This window comes from Cardiocondyla obscurior, linkage group LG12 (genome assembly GCF_019399895.1).
Source record: "Cardiocondyla obscurior isolate alpha-2009 linkage group LG12, Cobs3.1, whole genome shotgun sequence".
Lineage (NCBI taxonomy): Eukaryota > Metazoa > Arthropoda > Insecta > Hymenoptera > Formicidae > Cardiocondyla > Cardiocondyla obscurior.
This window is the reverse complement of record NC_091875.1, coordinates 3,842,905-3,865,667: the sequence shown is the minus strand read 5'-3', so window position 1 is coordinate 3,865,667 and position 22,763 is coordinate 3,842,905. Positions and strand designations below refer to the sequence as shown.

The window sequence follows — 22,763 nt, the reverse complement described above, 5'->3', positions numbered from 1 at the left end:
AACGAATATAGTTCAGATAAATATCAACACTGCGTATTTAATGATCGTATTATACATATATTTAGATAACCATATATGTATAAGAGTGGGCGCAAAGTGCGCAACTTGTCGCGTAATCGAGAGCGAGATGCTCGCACGACCGTGTGTAGAGAGACTGACAAGGAGCCAGAGAAAGTCCAGGACTGGTTCTCCAGTCCCTAGGTTGCGTCAGCTAAGAGTAAGATCCAGGAAGCATCGATTATGATTGTTGCTAAGGACTCTTGTCAATCCAGAGGAATCTTAAACAGTCCTAAAGTAGGAAACGCAAGGATCTGCTTGCGCCGATGGGCTGCCGGCAAATCGGGACTCGGGAGGTGCTGTCATCTGCTGGGGTCTTCTAGAGTCAACCGCCACATGCTTCTGAAACTTACGAAGCACAAAGCGGCCAAGTGCACACGTGGAAGCACGCAAAAATACGTAAAATCACATAAAAGGTGGAGTAATCTAAGAAAGGATTTTGTTGAAGAATTGACGCAACCAACAATAATGAACAATATCAAAATCAGGTATGTGGAGGCTGTAACGATAAATTTATATATCTTAAATCCCCGGTCGTGCGAGCAGGCTTCGTATTATCGCATTTGTTATGGCTATATCGTTTCAGCGATTTGATGAAAGAAGAAGGAATTACTTTCGAAATTGGAGAACATCTTGATAATGCGGAAGAGGATGACGATGAGTTTGGGTATTCGTCAAATGTGCAATACAGCAATGAGGAAATGCTAAATATGTTGAACATGAATGACTTTGATGATGATGAAGAGCTTGATAATATGGAAGAGAATAGTGGAGGTGTGACTCTTTGTGGCCTGAGCTTCTCAAAGCTGAAAGCAAAAATGACCAAGTTGACTGCAGATGGAAAAGTAAATTTAAATTTTTAGTATTCTTTAAATATTATATATATTTTTTTTTATCTAATAAATTAATATGCAATTGCAATTAAATAAGATGGATATATTTTAACAGGATTAATAAAATTATGTTTTTAGGTTATGAAGTATGTTAAACAAAAGGGTGTTGGAGAAGTAATACCTGAAAATGGACAAGTTGTTGTTCATTATATTGGGTATTTTGAAGACAGAGATGAGCCTTTTGATTCCACTTATGTGTCTGGACAACCAAGGACTTTTCGCTTAAGTCAAAATGCTCTCTTACCTGGATTAGAAATTGGAGTGCGTACTATGAAAAAGCATGAAATATCCGTATTTTTAATACATCCTGATTTAGCTTTTAAGTCTATGGGTTGTCCACCACGTATTCCGCCAAATGAGGAAGTAGTATTCATCGTTCATTTGATTGATTATCATGATGATGGCTATGCACTTACATATCAAGATCTTTCTTTACAAGAGAAACAGGCATTTAATTGTGTCAAAGAGCCTATAAACCATATGCTTGTAACTGCTAAAACATATTTTACAAAAATGAACTATAGACAGGCAGTACACCAGTAAATATCAAACGTTGTAAAATTTTTGTAAATGTGTGATTATATCTATTAAATGCATCTTTTTATAGGTATAAGAAGGCCATTAATTATTTGGAGGTAGTCCAATTGAAAAATAATTCAGAAGAAGAGGAAATGAATGTACTTCTCTCACGAGCCTACACTAATCTTGGACTTTGTTATAACAAATTAAATATGCCTCTTAAAGCTTGCACAGTTTTGCAGAGCACGCCAATATTTACAGCTAAAACCTACTATCAGTATGTATTGTTATTGGTTAATTAAATTAATTGTGTATAAATATTAAATTAGTGTAATAAAATTTGGTGTTATTCTAGCTTTGGAAAAGCTTTGCTGACTATTGGAGACTACGACGATGCATTGATAAAGTTGAAAAAAGGTTACGACATGGAACCGGAAAATCAATTAATTGCGAAAACAATTCAGACGGTAAGTTAAACCAATTTTTTTTAATTTTGAAAATTATGATGTCTTTGCAATCATTTTTCTCGTCTTTTAGGCAAATGCAAAACGTGTCGAGTATAACGAAATATCGTCACGCATGTGGAAAAAATGCTTTAAATCCAATGCAGAACAAAAAGATTCCGATTTTCAAAAAAATATACGTGATTTGTGTACAAATTTGATCGATAATAAAAAGATAATGAGACTACCTCTTCCAGAAGGAATCACAAAGAAAGAGTATGACATCGTACGTGAAGAAGCTGCTACGTTAGGACTGAATGTTGTTACATCTACAAGAAATGAGAAAGAGACTATATATATTCAAAAGAGCAAAGCATGAAGTTACAATATTATTAAATTGCAACCAAAGAGTATTACATTTAAGTTTTAATGAAGTATTTCTTGTTTTTTTATACTGTATTTTCTATATAATAAATAATTTACAAAGACTTCGTTTTGCATATTTCACCATTCTTAAGTACATAAAAAAGTATATGGAATAAAACCAACCTGCTTAATACATCGTACTCTGTTTAGATATACTTTGCGATAAACAAGAACCGGAAGTTTATAGAGCAATTCTTATAATGCATTTTTTTGCTTTATGTTAGTAATAAGATTCAATAGGTCGAGTAATTTAAAAGTATAGTTATGTAAAATTATGGTATATAAGAAACTACCTAACAAAAGCATCGGAAAATATCACAATGTCTCTTATTGTATCGTGTCTCGTCTTAATATTTCCATTCTTAAGTAACGTGTATTTTTTTATACATAAAAATAATTTTAATTTTGTCAGTTTTATAATTTAGTTGTGCAAATCTCTATTATATACGCGATATACGCGTATTATTAATTTTTATTATTTTATTTTTAGGTGCATCTTTTAACACGGCTGAAGTGTTGAGTAATCGACCGTCGATTCAAAATTTACAAGATCATCATCCCGAAGAAGGTCTCTTGGAAGTTCTTTTGAATCCGACATCGATTATCTCAAACGATCGTGCGACGTTCAGTAATATACTCGACTTAGACTTCAAAGCTGAGAATGTAAATTATGAGCTGTATACGAAGGATAATAAAGAGCAATCTGTATCTCTACGAGTGGGCGATACAACTCAACTAAAGGAGTCACCATTTAATCCTGCATGGCCAACAAAAATTATTATTCACGGATGGACAGAAAGCGGAAATGCATTTTGGCTGCATGATATTCGGCGAAATTATCTTAGCGTTGGAGATTACAACGTAATTTACGTAGATTGGTTCGTCGGCTCGACTAAAGAGTATCTAACATCTGTTAAACTCACTCATCAGGCAAGTTTTAATGATTCACATATTCTATGAGAAAGTTGTGTATTAATTTAAATATCAAATGTTTTAAAGGTGGGAGAATACGTGGCTGCATTTATTGAATTTCTCAGTTCAGAGACTCAAGTTTCCTTCGATGATATTCATATTGTGGGACATAGTTTAGGTGCTCATATTGCCGGATACGTTGGTAATTATATGTCGAAGAAAATCGGTCGGATTACCGGACTCGATCCGGCCGGTCCAGCATTCGAAACACCTTATCTTAAAGATACAGAGGAGCGGCTGGATATCGCGGATGCCAATTTTGTGGATATTATTCATACCTGTGCCGGTAGTTTAGGCTTCCTCAGGCCTATCGGCCACGCAGATTTTTATCCGAACGGGGGAACATTTAGGCAACCCGGATGCCCCGTCTTTTCTTCTCGTACGCAATATCAACATTGATTTTTACAATACTATGTGCTAGAGGATATTGATTTAGCTTGCGTTTTCAGAAAGCTGCAGCCACGGTAGAGCGTATCAGTTTTTTGCCGAGTCTATTGTACATTCTGATGGCTTTATCGGTGTGCAGTGCTCCAACTGGATGGATTTCCAGCTTGGTAAATGTGGCGAAAATAATTCTACCGCCGTCATGGGCGAGTTCATCGATTCCGACGTCCAAGGTATTTTTTTTCTACAAACCAACGCACAGCCACCGTTTGGAAAGGGCAGAATATAGTAAATGATAATAGAAATACATATAAGTTCGATATTTACATTTGTGACACGTATATATGCATTTCATTACAATTAGTGATATTGCAAGAAAACGTATAAACGTAGAAAGTACTTATATAATCTATCACAAGTACATTGCGATATGAAATAGGCCGTTATAAGATAATAAAAAAATTATGCGAGCGAAAAGTTGCATGTAATAGTGAAATATGTTACGTGCATCAATTTTACTGTTTAAGCCATTTCAGCAAGCGCCGTTTGTCCACTGGACGGTTTCTCGATTTCGTCTCCAAATCGCATACGATATTTCTTTCGGACTGTATCCCAATTGACTACGTCTTGTATCTTCGTAACATTACTTATAGAAGTTTGACTGATAGTCGGGCTTGATTGAAGTAACGAGAAATTAATTCGTTCTTTAGCTGCTCGCGGTAACGGAAGCATCTTAGTATTCTGAAATAAAATGGTAAAAGATTATTAAAAAAATTTGTTTTAGATCATTAAGATATTATTTTTTCTTTTTTTTTTTTTAGTATTATATATTACGCGAAATAGACATAGTAACATCTACGTACGGTAGCATATTTTGGAAAACTGCTTGATTGCATATCGGGCTCCATATATCCACGCGATCTGCCAATTTTCTGCTTTGATGTTTGTTTCTTCATACAAACGTTCTTAAGATATTCTGCCCATGTAGTAACGAGGTTTAACGGCGCCGGGGCTGTCCTTGTTCTTTAAAAATAAAAGGTAAAATAAAATTACAGCAAAGATGTGCAAATTTAAATGAAGGTGCATAAGAAATTACGCTTTACGTTTTGTATGAAAGTCTAATGTAAAGAGCTGGATGGTGTTTAAAAATCTCCTGTGTACTTTTCGATTGGTACATTACTAAGAGATATAAATGTTTCAATTTATAGTAATTCAATGAAAGCGGAAATGCAGAAATCATGAATAGAAATAAACGTACGTAAAAATCAGAAGTTACCATTTTTTTGTGAACTATTTTTTTTTCGTTGCAATTGCGTTTGCTTACTTTTGCATCTTGCGAACTAATTTGCTGAGACCGTATTTCCATTCGATGTCACTCTGCGACTGAATGTTGTGATACGTGTCGCTCATCATAGCAATTAATAGATTAATCAACACAATAACGCTGACGAGCATGTATAATGAAAATGACACCTGTTGGAACGAAAGAAATAATTATTTTTAAATTGGATGAAAATAATTGCGTGTACAACTAATTAATTATATTATTATCTGAAAGGATTACCTTGAAAAAATTAAACGTCCACCATGGCTGTTGGTTCTTATTTAATGTAATAGTAAAGGCATTGGTGTCCTTTTGGCCAAAAATGGCGAAGAAAAGATTCTCCGTGATATCGATCGGATTAACTTTCACTGCGAAAATAGAGAAAAATAACGGTTAGTCAAAAAATTCTTACTGATGTGTTAATTATAACTGCCATACCTGTAATTAAAAAAATGTAACGATAGAATTAATATTATTATTAGGCTAATATAGTGGTATAATACAATGTGGTAGGGTGTTCGTAACTAATTGTCATATTGAATGTTGCAGTTGTAATTGCAAATTTTCGATTACACCACTGATAGTACAAATTGGTGTTATCGCTATTCTATTCATTGTCATTTTGCTTACAAGCAGAAAAAATCATATATCTCATAGTTCTTAGTCTATAAAACAGTAAAATATTCATGCTGACCGGTGGTCAACTATCCTAATATTTGTTGAGTAAAAATTGGCGATTAATCGGAAGGAAAAAATCAGTGAAATTTGTAAAACCTAAAACATGCGATGAGACGAATAACGCGGATCTTGAAACTTTGATGAACGAACATTGACAATGAATAATGAGCTGTTAAAATATATTTACATTCGGCGATATGCCGGTGAAGAGTATTTTAAACGCATTCACAAATGCAGAATGGATGCGATGAATGTGGTTTGTAAAGTGAGAACTGCTTTTTTTATTCTCACTTTATGCACCCTGCGAAAGATAGAGAAAGTAAAAGGAATTTACAAAGAAATTTATTTTTCATAAAATTATGAATTGCTAATCTACAAAATCAGGAATGGATTTTAAAGTCATTAAATTTCTTTCTTCTACCTCTATACATTTTTTTCAGTGCTAAAACAATAACATCAAAATAAATTCGACAATTAAATCTCAATTCAAGATTAAGTATCTATTATATAGGGACGATATTTTAATATCAAACTCGCTTTAATTTAATTATTTCTCTTTGCAGGGTGAACATTTAAAAGTGCGTGCCGAATTTACAATGTGCGAATGATCGAAAGGTGGATCCTGTAAACGAATTTAATTCAGATTAATGTATCAACAAGTATATACATGCTACACATCAAGTTTATGTGTATGTATAACGTTCATGTGTATATGTATAATAACGTGAGTTTCAAAGGCAGTTCTAATATTAGTTTAGGATATACATCCTACAAATGTGTGTATCGAGCGCTCCGATATATTACACGAAAATATCGTGAGCAACATATGATGCAGGCATAATGATCGGTGCGTGCATCGTTGCAACAGCGCCGTTACACAATTGCTCTCTATAAATGTATATAGGTATATATTATACACATATATGATTAATAAAACATTCCAGGTGGGTAGAGAATTTCATAATTAAATAATGTTGATGACTAACCGTCAAATGTAACGTGGAACGATCCCTATGCACACGGGTATTCCCCATGGTAGCCTCTAAAACGTGTTATATGTAATCAATTAGACTATGGATCACAAGGAGCACAGGTTCGTTAACTAACAATAATTGTACAGCCAACGCAAACTTGAGCTTAGCCGTTTATTTCGAAAATACTGATAAGGTCCGCTGTCCCGTGGCGATATGTACAAATTAAACACGTGCGACTGAACGCATTGCGGTCAATCTGCGAAAGTAGGAAGAGCTTCGATCTTTCGTTCTTTCTTTCTCATTTTCGTGAGAGTCACGTAATATATTGTCGGTGGATGTCTCTCCTCCGCGTTCAAGCTCCAAGCTTAAACGTTGATTTCTCAGCAGCATTCGACGAGCCTTCCAAAGCCGCCAGCGGATTCTCAGCCGACTCCTTGCTCTCTTCGGCCGGCTTCTCCTCGATCTTCTCGCCATAAAGATCTCTGTACTTGCGCCTGACGACTTCCCAGTCGACGACGTTGTCGATCTTGACGGCGTTTCCGAAGGACAGCTGGCTCCCAAGGGGGCTCAGGTGAACCACTGATAACGCGACGCTGTCCTTGTGCCCTACCTGCGTATTTTTCTTTATCTTGGACAGCCACTTAGCCCCCATCCTGCTACGAGGAGACATACGAGCGCCGCCCATCAAGTGCATCAAAGACGGTCGTTGCTTTTTGGTCAAGCGCTTCTTGCAAAGCTTGACGAAGTATGTGATCCACGTGCTCAAGAGATTCAGCGGAGATGGTGCCGTGGTGGTCCTATCGAGTATTAAAAATACAATTAATTAATGCGCTGATAATATATACTGTTTTTTATTATGTAACGTGCAACAACATTAACCTACCGTTCTTCCATTTTAATGTGTCTTTTTTTTTATATATATATTTTTTTTTAGTACGTCTTATTACCTGTGCATATTTCGAACGAGTTTGCTCAGTCCGTATTTCCACTCGATGTCCGACTGCGCTTGTATTCGCTGATAAGTATCGCTCATCATAGCGATCAGGAGATTAATAAGCACCACCACCGACACCAGCATGTAAATGCCGAAGGTGAGCTTGAAGAGGACGGTCGTCCAAACCGGCTGGTTTACCTCTACCTTGAACTGTTCGTGCGTCGTCTGCCCGAAGATGGCGAAGAACAATAACTCGACCGCGAGTATGGGGTCCATCCTGACTGTAAATACCCGTCGTTAAACAACGTGCCTCGTGAGATATCTCGTGTACGCGCGCGAACACGTATGCAAAAAATTATTTGCCACTGTTCATACACATGCTAACGTTGCTACTACCAAACGTCGTAAAAAAGATCGATCTCAAGCCATACAGGATGGATATGCTGCAGCTCGTAAGAACTCCTTTGTTCTCGCCTGTCGTCAGAAAAAATTTTAAGCGCCTAAAAAAAACGCGCTTTCGTCTATAACGGGGCGGTTTCTAATTATCAAGCGCATGTAACACAAAAAAGGCGGCATTTCCGAAAGCGGGCATGCTCAGATTTTATTCAAATTTTTTAAATAGGTTTTATTCGATTAAAAAAAAATAAAAGAAAATATTCCGAAAGGATTTATTGTGATTTAAAGATTAACTTTTTTTTTAATCCTTTTTTTTATATCACATACTTTTTTTTAATCCTTTTTTTTTATATCACATTAGAAACTGAAATGCATGGAAGTTTGATTGATTGTGAGTAAAGTTATTTGTTATACGTATAGTTAAAATTAAAAACTGAGATACAGCTTTAAGATTAATTTCTTTTTTCTTTTTGTAAAAATCTCCATAAATTCAGAGAAGCTATCTTATTTAATTTCAATTGATCTTTACAGCGACGGCTCTCCGATGGAAAATCTTGTCGCAGCGCATCGATTGAGATGAAATCTGCATCCTACGGATGATGACGCTGTGGTGTCGCGGAATGAACAATCTAATATTCAATGAAACATCGAGAGCGAGCGGATGTGGAAATTTGTGGCGATTCGGCATTCGCAGGCGTCATCCGACCGTGAAATGTGACGAAAAGGGTACGTGTCGGTGGAAATGGCCCATTCTCATTTGTCTCACAAACAACATCGACAATTATATGCGTTCCTACGAGATTCATCACACGTCGAAAGACTTTACTTACTCAGATGCTTAAATGCTCGGCCGATGCGTCGAGGATCATTCGAGGATCCTCTACGGTGGTCTCGCTCGATCGTCTGCGGATTTGTGTCTGCGGTAGCGATTTACAATTTTAAATACTGTTTTGCGGGGGATGAAATATCTTTGGCGCACTTTAGTCGCTAAGCCTATGTAAAAGTAATACGGGCGCGATCGCGCGACGGCATTTTAGCCGCTTGTTTGCTCGCAGTTGATATTCGGCAAACCGGCCGAAAGGCGACGGCGATTTTTTTTTTTTTTTTACATGGGCGGATTCGGAATCGTCGCCGGTATCGTCGAGGCGTTGGATGCCGTCGGGCCGCTTTCATCGTCGTTCTCGTCCTCGTCGCCCTTCTCTTCCTTTTCCGCCTCCTTCTCGGGCTCATTACCGGTGAGGGCGAGGTACTTCTTCCTAATCGAGTCCCAGTCCACTACGTTTTCTATTCTAGTCGCACTGTTGAAGGACAGCTGACTGCCCAGCGGGCTGAGATGCACCACGGAAAGGGTAACGCTATCCTTCGGGCGGACCTGGCCCTTTTTAACTTTCGCCAGCCACTTCGCGCCCATCTTCGACCTCGGCGACAAACGGCTCGTGCGCTGCAGCCCCATCATATGCACCAACGAAGGCCGTTTGCGTTTAGCGGTGCGCTGCTTGCACAGTTTGATGAAGTACACGGTCCAGGTGGTGAGCAAGTTTAGCGGGGACGGAGCTGTGGTAGTTCTGCAACACGCAATCGCGTTTCCATGCACGAAATGCTCCGTTAACCCCGAAAGTTTAACAGCGAATTCCAGCGAATTTACTTAAGGAACCGATCGAGAACGCGGTGTACGACGGGCGGTACGTAAGGGTATGTAAAACCGTCCCGTTTGCACGTGAGTTCCGGAAAACGCGAAAATATTCGTGCTGCTTCAAAGCAACGTTAGCTATTAATAACGCTAGTATTCCGGTCGTACGAAAAGATTTAATCGAACATGCTATTTTGGTAAAACCACGACCGCGCCGGTTTATCACAGCGGTTTATCATGGTGAACGCTATACTATTGAACGTGTATTTGAAGTTGCGAAAGGTCGCGGGCTTACCTGTGCATGTTTCGAATCAGTTTACTGAGTCCGTATTTCCACTCAATGTCCGACTGCGCCTGTATCCGTTGATAAGTGTCGCTCATCATGGCGATCAGCAGATTAATTAACACCACTACCGAGACCAACATGTACACGCCGAAGGTCAGCTTGAAGAGGACCGAGGTCCACTGCGGCTGTTTCGTCTCGACTTTCAGCTCGCCGTGGGTCGTTTGGCCGAAGACGGCGAAAAACAGATACTCGAAGGCGAGTACCGGGTTCATCTTTACTGGAATTACGAGGTACACACACACACAAACACAAGATGTTTCTTGATAGCTCTAAAGGCTCTTTCGTTCTCTCTCTTTTTTTTTTTTTTTTCTAGCTCATTGCTCCGTGCCATTACAGATCGGCTACTACGGTGGGTACTCGCTAGTTATGCGCATGTGAGTTATTCCATAACGTACATAACGATCGAGCGAGCGAGCGAGCGAACGAACAAACGTAACGAACATGCTCATGCATATCTTTCAGACTCTGGCCATGCTCTGCAGCTACGGCTGCGGACTAATGCCGGATGCATGCCATGAACCTCTCATTGCAGGCTGCGTTCATTGTTGCGCACTATCATTCATCTTTTCAGCCTTGTCGCTCTAATTCGTCTTGCATTCGCATTCAGATGTAATCGCGCTTCTCCGTTTTCTGTTTTTTTCTCTCTTATTTTTTTTATTTTTTTTAAAATTATTTTTTTTATATTTTTTGCCTTTGCGTAAAAAGTATATTAGTTCATGACGATGAAGTTCTAACGTCGGAACATCGCGTTCTAAGATGCACGAGTCCTGCGATGCGTTTCGCTAATCGGAGGATGCATTTTCGAAACCCGTGCGTCTTTTCCCGGGCAACTAGTGATCGAAAAAATATAATCATTCGTCGTGCCATTCCATGCTGAATGAGAGAGAAAAAGAGAAAGGGAGGAGGGCGTGGGTGGCGGGCTTTAAAAACACATCGCGCGGCATACGTTTGCAGTGGGCAAAAGGGATGCGACATGCAGAAAAGTTCGGGGATGCACGCCCTCCTCCTTGCTTGCCTGGCTCGCGCGATTCCAAAGGCGGGCGCGTCATCGTCGTCGCGCGAATGCATGCAAGAGGCATGGAGGGAAAAAAAAAAAGGTAAGAAGATCCTTTCTCGGCCGAGATCGTCCTGTAACGGCTTGGCGGATAAAAAAGAGAAGAGGGTAAAAAAAAAAAAAAAAAAAGGAAAGATTCGGAGGGAGTAATTTTTCTGCGGGGTGCGGAATAGTCCGACGCAAGTCGATCGAGTCACACATAAAAAACGACCGTGCGATTTATGCACATCATGAATTGCATACAACATCGGGCGTCCACTAGCACAAACACGATTCTAGCATCTCACAGTTATTAACAGATATATATGTATGATAGAGGAACAGATAGAGAGAGAGAGCAGACACGCACGTACCATACGTGTATACGTGCGCGTATATGCGTTCACGTAATGTAAAATACATATACAGGACACATACGTACAGCGAGACACGGGGATGCACACGGGCAGAGGCTGTGAAAGAAACGCGGGCACATATGCTCCGGCAGTAACGCTAATCGACAGCTAATCAATTGCATAGACAAAAACTTCGTTTCACGAGCTTTCAGACCAATTTTGTATAAATATTTTGCGGTACGCTGCGATGCGGACGCCTCGCTCCAATCCGCGGACGGATAAAAAAAAAAGAAATAATAATAAAATAAAATAAAAAAAAAAGAAAAACAATTTTCAACAATGCCGCAATTATTGCAAAAACTAGTGGTCGTGTCGGGATGTTTTAAATGGTTGCAGTGCCATTTGCACGAGGAAGAGCTACTGCTCTTTCGGCCAAATTGTATTCGCTTCGTCTTTTTACTGTCGCTTCCGAATCACAGCATACTACGCGAGCAAGAAATAACATTCGAGTTTGCGTGGCTTTTTTTTTTTCATTCTCGTATTCGATTTCTTTTTCTTTCGCTTCATGTCACAGGCAGCAGTCTCAGCAGACAACACACACTGATTAAATGCACGATGCAGACGAGACGACACCGAGGTGGATCGTGTCCCGCATTCATCCCGCGTGCGCGATTCTTTTTTTTTTTTTTTTTAATAATTTTAATTCGCTTTCCTCTGCTTCTGATTAATCTTTTTCAATCAGCTGAAAACTTACAATCTCGGCTGTTATCGTCACAGCACTCATTCTTTTTCTTGTAGCGGCCGTAGCGACGAGGAGGCGCCGTTGATGGCGTCTCCGTCATCCATTCCGTAACATTGGCCAACAAATCTATTATTGCAATTCATTCGATTATGATTTTGTACCGCTCCGCACGTTTCTGAGTGTTATCGACATGAAGTAGACGTACTCTAGGGTGTCAATAAATGATAATTACGAGATTTAACGTGCGAGCAAACCGCAACGTCAATGACTCTCTCAAAACGGGAGCTGATTTTTGGCGAAGGGGACGGGAAATGTTCGAGGAGAAACGTTTGTTCTGCGTATAAGTTATGTGCTGAGTACAATTTCGATGAATTTGATTTACGATAAATTTTAAAACTCATCGAAATGGCACTCGCGTAGTTTCTGTAACTTCTGATTCAATCTGACGCAGGAGAGGAAGAACGCGATCGCCGATTTGCACAAAGGAGGGAAACTGCATTGTTATCTCGGCACCCACGCGAATTAGCAACTGCGTGGGTGAAAGCGCTACGTCTTATTAATAGAAACCAGTACCGCGCGCGTCGAAGCGATTGCCAATCTAAAATCTAGCCCTACGTAGATTCTACATAATGTAACTACGGTACTTGTCGTATCTACAGTAGGTGTGCGCGTATATGTATATATCCTATAAACGGGGCTGTAAAAAATCAATTAACTGCGCCACTAGCTCTGGATTGGCGTTAAGGTATGTATAATAGTAAGAGAAAAAGAAGGCAGAGAGTAAAGGAACGGGCAAGAATACCAAAGAGGGGGAGGAAACATAAAATTGACAATGATGAGTTTCGAACTTACCGTCGGAGAACGGCTTCTTTATCTTTCTGTCTTCCCGGCGCGCATCTGGCAGCGATTGGTTCTCGAACGCTTGGTTGAGCGCGACGAAGTGCATGGAGAAACCGAAGACGAAGATCGCGAGCACCGCGAGAAATCTCGCGAGGTCCTTCATCAGGTTACCGATGATGATAGCCCACGGGCCGAATAGATGGTGAAACGACAGGAAGTCCAGAATCTGCACGCAAGCTAAAAGAAAACTGAGGGCAAAAAGCTGGTTTCGCAGGTAAAGGAGAGTCGGCCAGTACGGTCTCTCCACGATTACAAATCCCATAAGGTGGAACGCGACGCCGAATATGCCGAAGAGTAATACCGCCAGCTTGATCCAACCGAGACCGCTCTTGTCGCTGGGATTTGTCAACTCGAACAGCAACAGTCCTGACAGCATCACCAGCAGGCACCACTCGTACCAGTATGGTATCAAACTGGCTCTCACCACTGGATAAATTGGCGTGATGCCCACCAACAACAGGAAAACCATCAAATAGATGTGCGACGTGAGATACGACATGAATTTTATAATAGGCACGTTATTGTATCTGTGCCCAAGTGGAAGAGCGAACACCACCCAGACCGGCGGGCACACGATGAAGGCGATGAACAGCAGGATCGTCCTGAACGCGTTCCAATTCAAACTACCCTGCCAGAGTTCTTGCAAGTAGCGCTGCACCACGGTATGCGCGATTACCTCCTTCTGTTCGTTCTCGATCAACACGTCCAGGAACTCCACATTCCTGCGATCCATCGACGTCAAGATCCTGCCGGCCGAGTCAGCGCCCGCCGCCAGAGCCAGCAACTCGGTCGCCATTGCCTCGCATTGTTTTCCAGCCGCAATTAAATCCTTAGCGCGTTCCTTTTCTTTTTCGGATAATTTCATGTAGATGTTGGACAGCTTGGCTGCAGTATCGACCGGCGCGGGTGACACCAGCACGAATTCTTCGATTGGTTTGTTATTGTGACTTTTGCTGCAGACCATCATGTTGTAAACGAACTGTAAACGTAATAACTCGTTTAAAAATCAAAAAACGAAATTTGAGAAATATATTTTAATAAAATGAGAAATATATTCTAAATATATTCTAAATAACATTATAATAATTATTTTATAAAACGAATCTTACCCTTCTATCTTCCATTAACGCGTAAGTGTCGTGCTCCTTCTCCATAAGATATTTTAACACGTCGTTGTGACCTTCGGAAGCGGCGAACCAAATCGGTGCGCAGCCGAGATTCGTCTCAGTTTTCGGAGATCCGCCGCTTTCCACCAATAATTTCACAACGTCTAAATGACCGGCGCGTGCCGCGCAATGTAACGGTGTCCACCCGTTTTTATCAGTCGCATTTATTTCCGCTCCCTGACCCAAAAGAACCTCCACCATCTGATAATGGCCATGAGTCGCCGCGATATGTAATCCAGTTTTACCGTAACGATCGGAGCTATGCAATAATTCCGCCGATCTGCTCAGCAGCAATCCTACGACAGTTATATGACCGCCGAAACAAGCTAGATGCAAAGGATTCCAGCCATTCTCCGTAGTCGCTGCGTCGACCTTTAATTAAAAAGTTCAAATAATATTATAAATTAACCGGTTAAATCCGAATAGAATATCATTAAATATCACTAATAAAAATTGTCGACGAAATCATACCTGAACGCCTGCGGAATTAAGAAGAAGTCGTACGACGTTTTCGTTTCCAGAGTAGGCAGCTAAATGAAGAGGAGTCATGCCAGATTCAGCCCCTAACTCTCCCACCAAGGACCCTCCGGTTGGTGGATCAGATTTCACGGTTCCAGGTATATGAGTTAGCAGTTCTCTAACCGTATCTAAAATATAACATTATTTAATAAAATGTTAAGTATTAAAGTATTAAATAAAATATGAAATAAAATATAACATTTTTTTTTTAATTAAATTTTTTTTTATTAAGTATTTGTTAAGTTATAAGACTTAAACAGTAAACAATAAATTATTTTATAAGATTTTTACATACCGGCTTGTCCAAAGTAAGCAGCGACGTGAAGCGCGGTGACACCGAGCTTCTTGCTGGATATCCTAAGGGATTGCGTCGATCTCATTACTTCAAGTACTTGACCGTGACCGTGCTGAGCCGCCAAATGAACAGCAGTGAATCCCGCGCGATTTTCATCGGCACAAGATGCACCGGCTCTAACTAAAGCTTTCACGACCTCGGCGTGTCCACCTTCTGCTGCCAATTGTAAAGGAGTTGCTTCTGTCAATTTATTCCTAGCGGTTATTACGCCTTGTCTGTCAAATTTCATTAACTCTTCGATCACCCGGACACTGCCTTGCATGGCGGCGATATGAGCACAGGTATTGCCGTCTTTGGTGCAAGCCATTACGAGGCTGGCGTGCCTCTGCAAGAAGAGCTGTGCTACTTCAGCGTAGTTGTTCATGGCTGCAGCGTGAATCGGCTTTTGTCCTTGGTCGTCCGTTGCGTCTATACTGGCGCCGAGTTCCAACAGTAGCTTGCAAACTTCCAACTGACCTGCTCCTGCCGCCAAATGAAGAGGAGTCTGCTTCCTCAAGGTAAGAACGTCTATCGCGGCACCATGATCTTGTACGAGAAATCGTACTAAATGCGTGTAACCATTCATAGCAGCTAAATGCAGAGCGGTTCTTCCCACGCGCGATTTAGAATTTATAAAAGCTTTGTTCGCTAATAACGCGTCGCAGACTTCAATATAGCCATGTTCGGCGGCTAGATGAAGAGCGGATCTACCCTCCAGGTCAAACACGTCCACTCTGCCGTGATTAGCGAGAAGAGTGGTCACCAGTTCCATGTGACCTCGATGAGCGGCGATTAATAACGGCGTCCAACCCACGGCGTTTTGACGATTTAACGCTTTTTGCACATCCGTAGCCGACATACGGCTAATCATCTCCGACAAAACCTCGTTGTTGCCTGCAAGTGCGCAATGGTGGAATGCTGATTCCTGGGCCTGTCTGGTCTGCATCGAAACATCTGCACCACTGTCGAGAAGGGAACGAACGACGGCACGATCGTCGCCGGGATTGATGACTTCTGAAGGTTCGATTTGAGCTGCATAATGAAGTGCACTGGCGCCATCGTTAGTCAAACTATTCACGTAAGATGTAGCTACTTCCGGGCCTTTTTTCTCTTTTACAAATTCTATTAAATGCCGAACCACGTCAGCTCTGCAGCCTCTACAGGCTAAATGCAAAGGCGTCTCTCCGTTCTAAAAATAAAAAAAAAATAAAAAATATATATTATACATGTAATATTCGCTACACAGAATGCAACAAAAGTAATATTTAATTTTTTAAAATTATTATTATTTTATCAGCATACTTTCGACTTAAACATTGGATCTCCGCCATCGTCGAGGAGCAAAAGGAGCGTCGCTAAATTTCCGTGGCTGGCTGCCACATGCACGGGTGTTTGGCCGTCATCAGTTGTTAAATTGGGACCTGCCCCAGATTTCAATAACATTAAAGCGCATCTATCACCATCGGGCACTCTAGCAGCTATGTGAAGAGGAGTTTCCCTAAGTTTTCCGCCTCTCACGTGCACCTCTGCGCCGAATCCTAAAAGTGTTTCCACGACAGCTGGTTTGGCACTTTCCACGGCTATATGGAGTGCCGTATAGTTATCGTTAGTTACCACGTCCACCTACGTGTAAAGAAAAGAGAGACGCTTAAAATTTTATGCTTAAAGATACGGGCAACATATCTTAAGTTACATCAATATGGAATATTTTATTTACGCGATAATTTACGTGATTACGATATGCTTTTTTTTTATAGCGACGACCTATTTACCTTTTCTCCTCGTTGTAGAAGGGTGCTGATAATACCCACGTGCCCATATCCTGCAGCGGTGTGAATAGATCTGGCACCGCGTTTGTTTGGCATATGCAAATACACGCCCTTCTTGAAGAGCATGGTGGCACATTCTGAGTGTCCGTTCAGCGACGCTATGTGCATTAGAGTGGAGCCATCTTTCGTCCTTTCAAAGATGCTTGCTTTAAATTTATCAGCCAATAGCTCAATGATGGATGCATGACCGTTTTCCGCGGCCAAATGCATCGGCGTTCGATCTTGGTGATCGGTAATCGAGGCAGAGGCTCTGACACCGTAAAAATATTTCACTAAAGTTTCGTCGCCTTCGGCGCTCGCTATGTGTAACGCAGTTTGTCCATCACCCTAAAAATATACATTATATATTTTAGATAATTATATACTTTTTAATAGAAATTGCAATTTATAAGCTTTTTTAAGATTTAACATATTTTATATATATTTTTGACGATATTAATTAAATCTGTGTAATTAAATAATTATGTAGATCAGTAATAAGTAATCCAGTTAATTCTACCGTTAAGTAGTTCTTAATATTACATACATATATTAATTTAATATTTGAGAAGTTGCATCTGGCCACTATTAATTAATCATGCGACATTTAACATCATACATTACGTATATACGCGGCAATAAATTTTTGCGACCCGATTAGAAATCACATACATTGTTGCGTGATAGTAAAATTTATAAAGGATCGTAAAATGATACGGCAAAACGTAGTTACAATTGAAACAATTTTTTAGGAACTTTAAGACCCCGTCGTAAATTTTACGACCGCCTCGTTCTCAATTATTGCTCATTTCAAAACATAACTTTGCAGTTGCAGCGATTCATCACGCGCGTTACCTGTATTTCGTGTACAATCGATCTTGTCAAGTTTCGTACTCAATTTCCTTACAGGGTCAAGACTTAAAGTTGCAATAAAATTGTATAGTAGCGGTATATACGCGACATATAGTTTTGCATTACGACACGATCTTTCAATCTAATATTAAAGCCTGATTAATTTTCCCGGAAGTTAATTAAACAATATTACACATTTATATTCCGAAATATTGTAATTATTTCCGTGTTTAACACATTGAATGCGGCATTCGATCTTTTCGTTTAAGCGACGTCGGTCCCCGGAGTCCGACGCTATCGAAGTTACCACGTAAACTTAGAAAGTATTAAAAATTAAAAAGTATATCGAAATTGGTTCTGCATCCAACGAGTTAAAGGATAACTGGCAATTTCCGATTGTCATAAATTCGTGAAGCGAATAATTAAACGGGCGGTCAATAGTATACCGAAATGTGAGCAAAAAACGGCAAAGACTTCGCAACATATAATTTCAAACCATTATCGGGAGTGCTATATGTATAATTGGCAAAGTTTCAAACGATGTACCCGTCCGATTATTATCGGTCTCAATTTGGCGTTTTTGTGGTTTCGATTTAACGTACATTTTGCATGTCGACGGCTGCACCGTAGTCCACCAGGATCCGCACCATATCGATGTCTCTTCTTCTAGCTGCTAAATGCAGAGCGGAATCGCCGGCTGGCGTCGTGGCGCGAAGCTGGTCAGGTGCTTGTTGTGCTAGAAGTTCCCGGCACATCGACTGATTGCCAGCCTCGACCGCTAGCAGAAGTGGTATCTTTCCTTTCTGCGGCGGAAAATTAAAATTTGAAAGGAATTATAAATGGTACCGCATTCGTTCGCTTATAATTCTTTCCCGCATCGCGAAACTTACGGTGCTAATAACTACTAAGAATGATTACGTAATATAATGAAACAAAAAAAAGTTAAAAAATTAAAACGTGAGAGATAACTCTTTTAATTCTTACAAACTGTAATTAATTAAAAAAAAAAAGAAAATAAAAGATTTATTTAAAAATGCTTCAACTATCGTTTTACGTAAGACAATTTTGATAAGTATTATCGTAATACACGACACGAGAACTTTTCGTGCTCATGCAAAACGTCTAAATACGTATTGGCTCGATATAATATAAATCGTTATTGTTTTTTTTTTTTTTATTCCATACAGATGACGAAGCCGGGCTGCTCGATCAGTGGCGTCGTATTATACTATCGCGACGAGGTTGTACGACAAAGGGCAAGGGAGACGGGGACGAAAAAGCGAACTAGAGAAGAGTTATGGCACCGTTCGGTACCAGGTAGCGATCTCTCGGCTCGCGGCACCTTGTCACGCGAGAAACGCGGACGCAAAACGGGAACATCACGCCGCGGTTATTGCAGAAAAATCTTTATCTTCGTCTAATTTGAAGTTTTGGGGCCAGCATGACATTACTTTATGGTGTCATACGATCAGCTCGTCCTGAATATCGAAAAAGCCGACAGGCGATTTGCGGATTCCCGATGCATTCGCTCGAGCTTTTATGCCGTCCTTTAACTACTTCGCGTAATAATTTCGAGGCTGCTACTTACACCGTCGACCTTTAATCTAATATCTCGTCCGGCAGCACCCAGAAGAGCTCGCAGTATCGACGTCGCGGTGCCAGTTTGTCTCGATGCCACGAGATGAACCGCTGTTTGTTGCCTCGGCTGTGCATCATACAGAAATATATTTCAAGAAGTATATTTATGAATATTTATTAAATTTAAGCAATTAAAGCGGATTGATTTAATTTTAGAACATAACAGTTTGAACAGTTTAGTAATTACTATATTAATATTAAAATTGAAGCCGAATAAATAAAATAGTCAAAAATATTTAAAATAAAATTAAAAATAAACAGAATTAAACTCTTTAATAAATCCCAAGTAAATCGTCTCTTCTGAAGCTCATTAAGGTTTTATTATTATTATATCTGATGTAATTAAAAAATTAAAAAATTCGTCTAATTATTAGATTACGACCTATTCTAAAATTGCTACGGTCAAACTTTTAACGTAAATAAAATTATTCTTACCCCACCAGTCGTATAGGGATCGACGCCTCTCTTGGACAGCAATAATTTGACAACGTCCTCCCTCGAATACATAGCAGCGATGTGGAGGGCATTGTAATTATCCTGCAGAAAATGTGCCGGTGAAATATATTTCGAACACGTCCCTCGATCAGTTTATCCGATAATCTTAAAATTGTAAATTACGTGGTCGCTCTAAATTCCTTCGATCACGTCTCTGTCGAACGTCTATTCGATCAATTCGTCCGATAAGCTTAAATTTGTAAATTCTGTCGTCGTCCTAAATTCCTTTGATTTCGCCTGGATTGATCGATCGATTGAACTTTAATTGGATCAGCGGTAATTGACGCGCCACAAGAGCTTTATGGAAATAAGTAAAACGATAATAGAACTATGAGTTTCGTCTGCCGCGCCCCGTCGGGTTGACCCTTATGACGTTTTAGGTTTCAGGTTTCCGATCACGGTGTATCAGCATGCTATTTGAAAATTATATTGGAATCATTGTGGGAGCGGTAGATCGATATAACGAATATGTACCGCTTTCTACGTGTTTGCAAAGTGATGTTCTAACGTAGTCGAGGGCGTATCGCTCGGTAATAGCTGCTCAAGCGAAACGAACGAGCGATATTAATCATATGCGGAGAGCTCATTTCTTTTTCTTTTTTTTTTTTTCTCCTCGCATTCAACGGTAATTACATCACTCTACTAATGATAATTATTTTCCGTATAAATAAACTATACGCTAATAATCACATCGCAGCCTTCGGCGAGAAATTTAAATAACGCGACCGTCATTCCCGTCTTTGTTCCGGCGCGTAGGACATTCGCAATCGATAAATTTTACTGTAGAGTTCTTGCGGTGGCGTTCCAAATGACTTTTAGAAGGTTACACCGAGCGCGCTACGTAATTGAACCCCCTGCCCGGGGTGTCGAGCGCAAAAAAAAAAAAAAGCTGTTGCAACGAAAGTTGCTGGTGGCTTTTTTTAAAAGGTTTAACGATCAAACTTTAATCTACTCTAAAAATCGGACCCTTTTTTCGTTGCGGTTGATAGTTAACTGACTTGACGGCCTACTTATCCATGTGTCCGTCTTTGTCCACTCGGCCAGTAAGCATAAGCCCCTTGACCTTGGCCCTCCTTCACGCAATCGTTCCCTCCCCGACTTGGTGGCTCGACTTAGCACAGATCGCGGGTCTGATCATTAGCGATACACGTTTCGTGGCACGCGTCACCTTCGCAGGTGCTATTACGTGCCAGTGCCACGTAACCCCGGCACGAGAGAACTTATCGCGACGGCAATGAATCAAAGAACGATGAATCAAACATTTTTCCCTTGGGCTTAAACGAGAATATCTTGAAAAATTTATCAAATCTGATAAGATATAATTTTCGATAAAATAATTAGTGTTTCTTGGGAACCTCACTCGAGCGAGGGATTATCTCAATCTTATCGAGCGATTTCGCTTCATTTCCCGGGAAGTACTTACATTGTTCCTGGCGCCCACGTCAGATCCAAGCTCGATCATCCGGTCGAGCAGCGCGCTGCGGTTGTCTTTCACCGCGTACATCAACGGCGTCATCCCCGTCGTCTGCAATCAAAAATCATTATTATTTAAATTTTTTTCCAGAGAAACAATTCCGCCGCGTTATCTGTCGCGATCGTTCAACCGCCTATCTAACATTTTTTTTATTGATATCCTACGCGATAAAAGGGCTTAACTTAAGGCATAAAAATATTTACGTGCTTCCGCGATTACTAAGAAATTATATTCGAGCACGTTGATTTCTTTCGCGTTAGAGATTTCGCGGTGCGACGTAGACAATACTGACTGAGTCCAGAACGCCGGCGAGCGGCACGATGAAGTTGTCGTCGCCCGCGCTCTGCACCGTCTTCTCCAAAGATTTGAGCAGCTGGTCCACGGGGGCCCATTCTCCGCGTGCCGCCAGGCCCAGCAGCCTCTGGGCACCTTCTCTGGCAGTCGCCCCGGCGGAGCTCGGCTTGCTTCCTGGTTGCGCCGATTCTCCCGCGGCCGCACCGCCGCCGTTACTTCCCGTCGAAGCTGAACCACCATCGTCCTTGCCGCCCGACGGGCTGTCCTCTTTGCTCGGGGGATTCTTCTTGTCGTCCTTGCCTCCCGGCTTTTTGTTGTTACTGCTCATACTACGCTACGTACGATCCCTCCACGAGGAACGCGAGCATGATTCCCTCGAGTGGCTCGCTGTCGTTTCAAAATTGCACACCGATAGCGAGACACGAAACAGCGAGAAACCGAACGGCCATTGGACGAATGCCTTTTGCGCGACGTGCACTTGGTGACGCCTCACATTTAAATGACTTTAAGCGATCTTGCGATTTACCCGATGCAGCTTTAGGGAAGAGAAAATTTTTTTTCTTTTTAGAATCAATACATACTCGCGACGGACACGAGAATGTACCAAATGCATCATCGGAATGATACGTTTGAAACATTCGAGACGATACTCTCATGAGAAGTGCGAAATAAATTTACGTACGTTGCGTTGAATAATTAGATATATCTCTACAAGCTCGAGTACCGCGCGGAGAATATTAATGCCTTTACGTATAACTTCTCATTTATTTCGCATCTCGCACGAGAGGTATCTTGACACAAACTCTTCGCGGACTGACGCACTATAAGTTTCTTTTTTTTTATTACTCAGTTGTGTCGAGTGAAAGTTAACGGCCACCAAACAAGTGTTAACAGCACGGTCAGCTTGGCAATTCTGAAGACGGTATGTAACCCAGAGTGAGTCGAGAAGAAGAGAGAGGGTTGCTTCCCTTCAGGGCTCGCTCGCTCGGCAGGATCGACCAATCGCCGACCCGTTCTCGCGGTTTGTTAGGGTAACGTATGCACCAATACTCCTTCGCCTTCGATCTGCACGGATTTCGCTTTTTCCGCACACAGGCGCGAATCCGTGGTAGGCCGTGCTGGCCGTCGCCGGTAGCAGCTAAGAAAATCAAGCAGGAGGTGGTGGTTCAGGTGGAG

The 22,763-nt window shown here is 40.9% G+C and overlaps 3 protein-coding genes across 7 annotated transcripts; 2 read left to right on the top strand and 1 right to left on the bottom strand.

Moving 5' to 3' along the window:
- Positions 1-143: 143 nt before the first annotated feature.
- On the top strand, positions 144-2,400 carry Shu (inactive peptidyl-prolyl cis-trans isomerase shutdown). The gene is made up of 6 exons (XM_070664472.1): positions 144-545; positions 644-902; positions 1,029-1,489; positions 1,558-1,746; positions 1,825-1,936; positions 2,007-2,400. Exons 1-6 carry the CDS (start codon positions 241-243, stop codon positions 2,289-2,291), a joined length of 1,611 nt encoding a protein of 536 aa, XP_070520573.1. The 5' UTR covers positions 144-240; the 3' UTR covers positions 2,292-2,400.
- A 252-nt stretch (positions 2,401-2,652) lies between these two features.
- LOC139107139 (pancreatic lipase-related protein 2-like) lies at positions 2,653-4,197 on the top strand. Its single transcript, XM_070664483.1, has 4 exons — positions 2,653-2,704; positions 2,829-3,268; positions 3,338-3,689; positions 3,760-4,197. The coding sequence occupies exons 1-4, from the start codon at positions 2,659-2,661 to the stop codon at positions 3,981-3,983; spliced, it is 1,062 nt and encodes a 353-aa protein (XP_070520584.1). The 5' UTR covers positions 2,653-2,658; the 3' UTR covers positions 3,984-4,197.
- Positions 4,006-22,636, bottom strand: Nompc (no mechanoreceptor potential C). Of its 5 annotated transcripts, XM_070664464.1 has the most exons (15): positions 21,586-22,636; positions 21,243-21,344; positions 19,760-19,861; positions 19,275-19,391; positions 18,289-18,489; positions 16,799-17,182; positions 16,329-16,649; positions 14,988-16,215; positions 14,645-14,820; positions 14,117-14,545; positions 12,960-13,986; positions 5,259-5,386; positions 5,019-5,167; positions 4,558-4,717; positions 4,006-4,435 (listed from the first exon to the last, which is right to left on the bottom strand). In XM_070664464.1, exons 1-15 carry the CDS (start codon positions 21,913-21,915, stop codon positions 4,217-4,219), a joined length of 5,073 nt encoding a protein of 1,690 aa, XP_070520565.1. In that variant the 5' UTR covers positions 21,916-22,636; the 3' UTR covers positions 4,006-4,216. The 5 variants fall into 5 exon arrangements, 4 of the variants coding, with proteins under 4 accessions (XP_070520565.1, XP_070520566.1, XP_070520564.1 ...); XR_011546470.1 differs by lacking the exons at positions 4,006-4,435; positions 4,558-4,717; positions 5,019-5,167 and adding exons at positions 6,683-7,467; positions 7,618-7,885 and having other exon boundaries at positions 5,272-5,386; XM_070664465.1 differs by lacking the exons at positions 4,006-4,435; positions 4,558-4,717; positions 5,019-5,167; positions 5,259-5,386 and adding exons at positions 6,270-7,467; positions 7,618-7,885; positions 12,120-12,233.
- Positions 22,637-22,763: the final 127 nt, after the last annotated feature.

Bases quoted from the DNA above. Each gene is read 5' to 3' on its own strand.
- Shu (XM_070664472.1), top strand. From the start codon at position 241: ATGATTGTTGCTAAGGACTCTTGTCAATCCAGAGGAATCTTAAACAGT. The intron at 546-643 runs GTATGTGGAGGC...ATATCGTTTCAG, and splicing joins ATGAACAATATCAAAATCAG to CGATTTGATGAAAGAAGAAG. The intron at 1,937-2,006 runs GTAAGTTAAACC...CTCGTCTTTTAG, and splicing joins TTGCGAAAACAATTCAGACG to GCAAATGCAAAACGTGTCGA.
- LOC139107139 (XM_070664483.1), top strand. From the start codon at position 2,659: ATGTCTCTTATTGTATCGTGTCTCGTCTTAATATTTCCATTCTTAA. The intron at 2,705-2,828 runs GTAACGTGTATT...TTTTATTTTTAG, and splicing joins CTTAATATTTCCATTCTTAA to GTGCATCTTTTAACACGGCT. The intron at 3,269-3,337 runs GCAAGTTTTAAT...AATGTTTTAAAG, and splicing joins CTGTTAAACTCACTCATCAG to GTGGGAGAATACGTGGCTGC.
- Nompc (XM_070664462.1), bottom strand. From the start codon at position 21,915: ATGAGCAGTAACAACAAAAAGCCGGGAGGCAAGGACGACAAGAAGAAT. The intron at 14,821-14,987 runs GTATGTAAAAAT...GTTATATTTTAG, and splicing joins TGCTTACTTTGGACAAGCCG to ATACGGTTAGAGAACTGCTA. The intron at 10,194-12,119 runs GTAAGTTTTCAG...TCGTAATTCCAG, and splicing joins TGACGATAACAGCCGAGATT to TAAAGATGAACCCGGTACTC.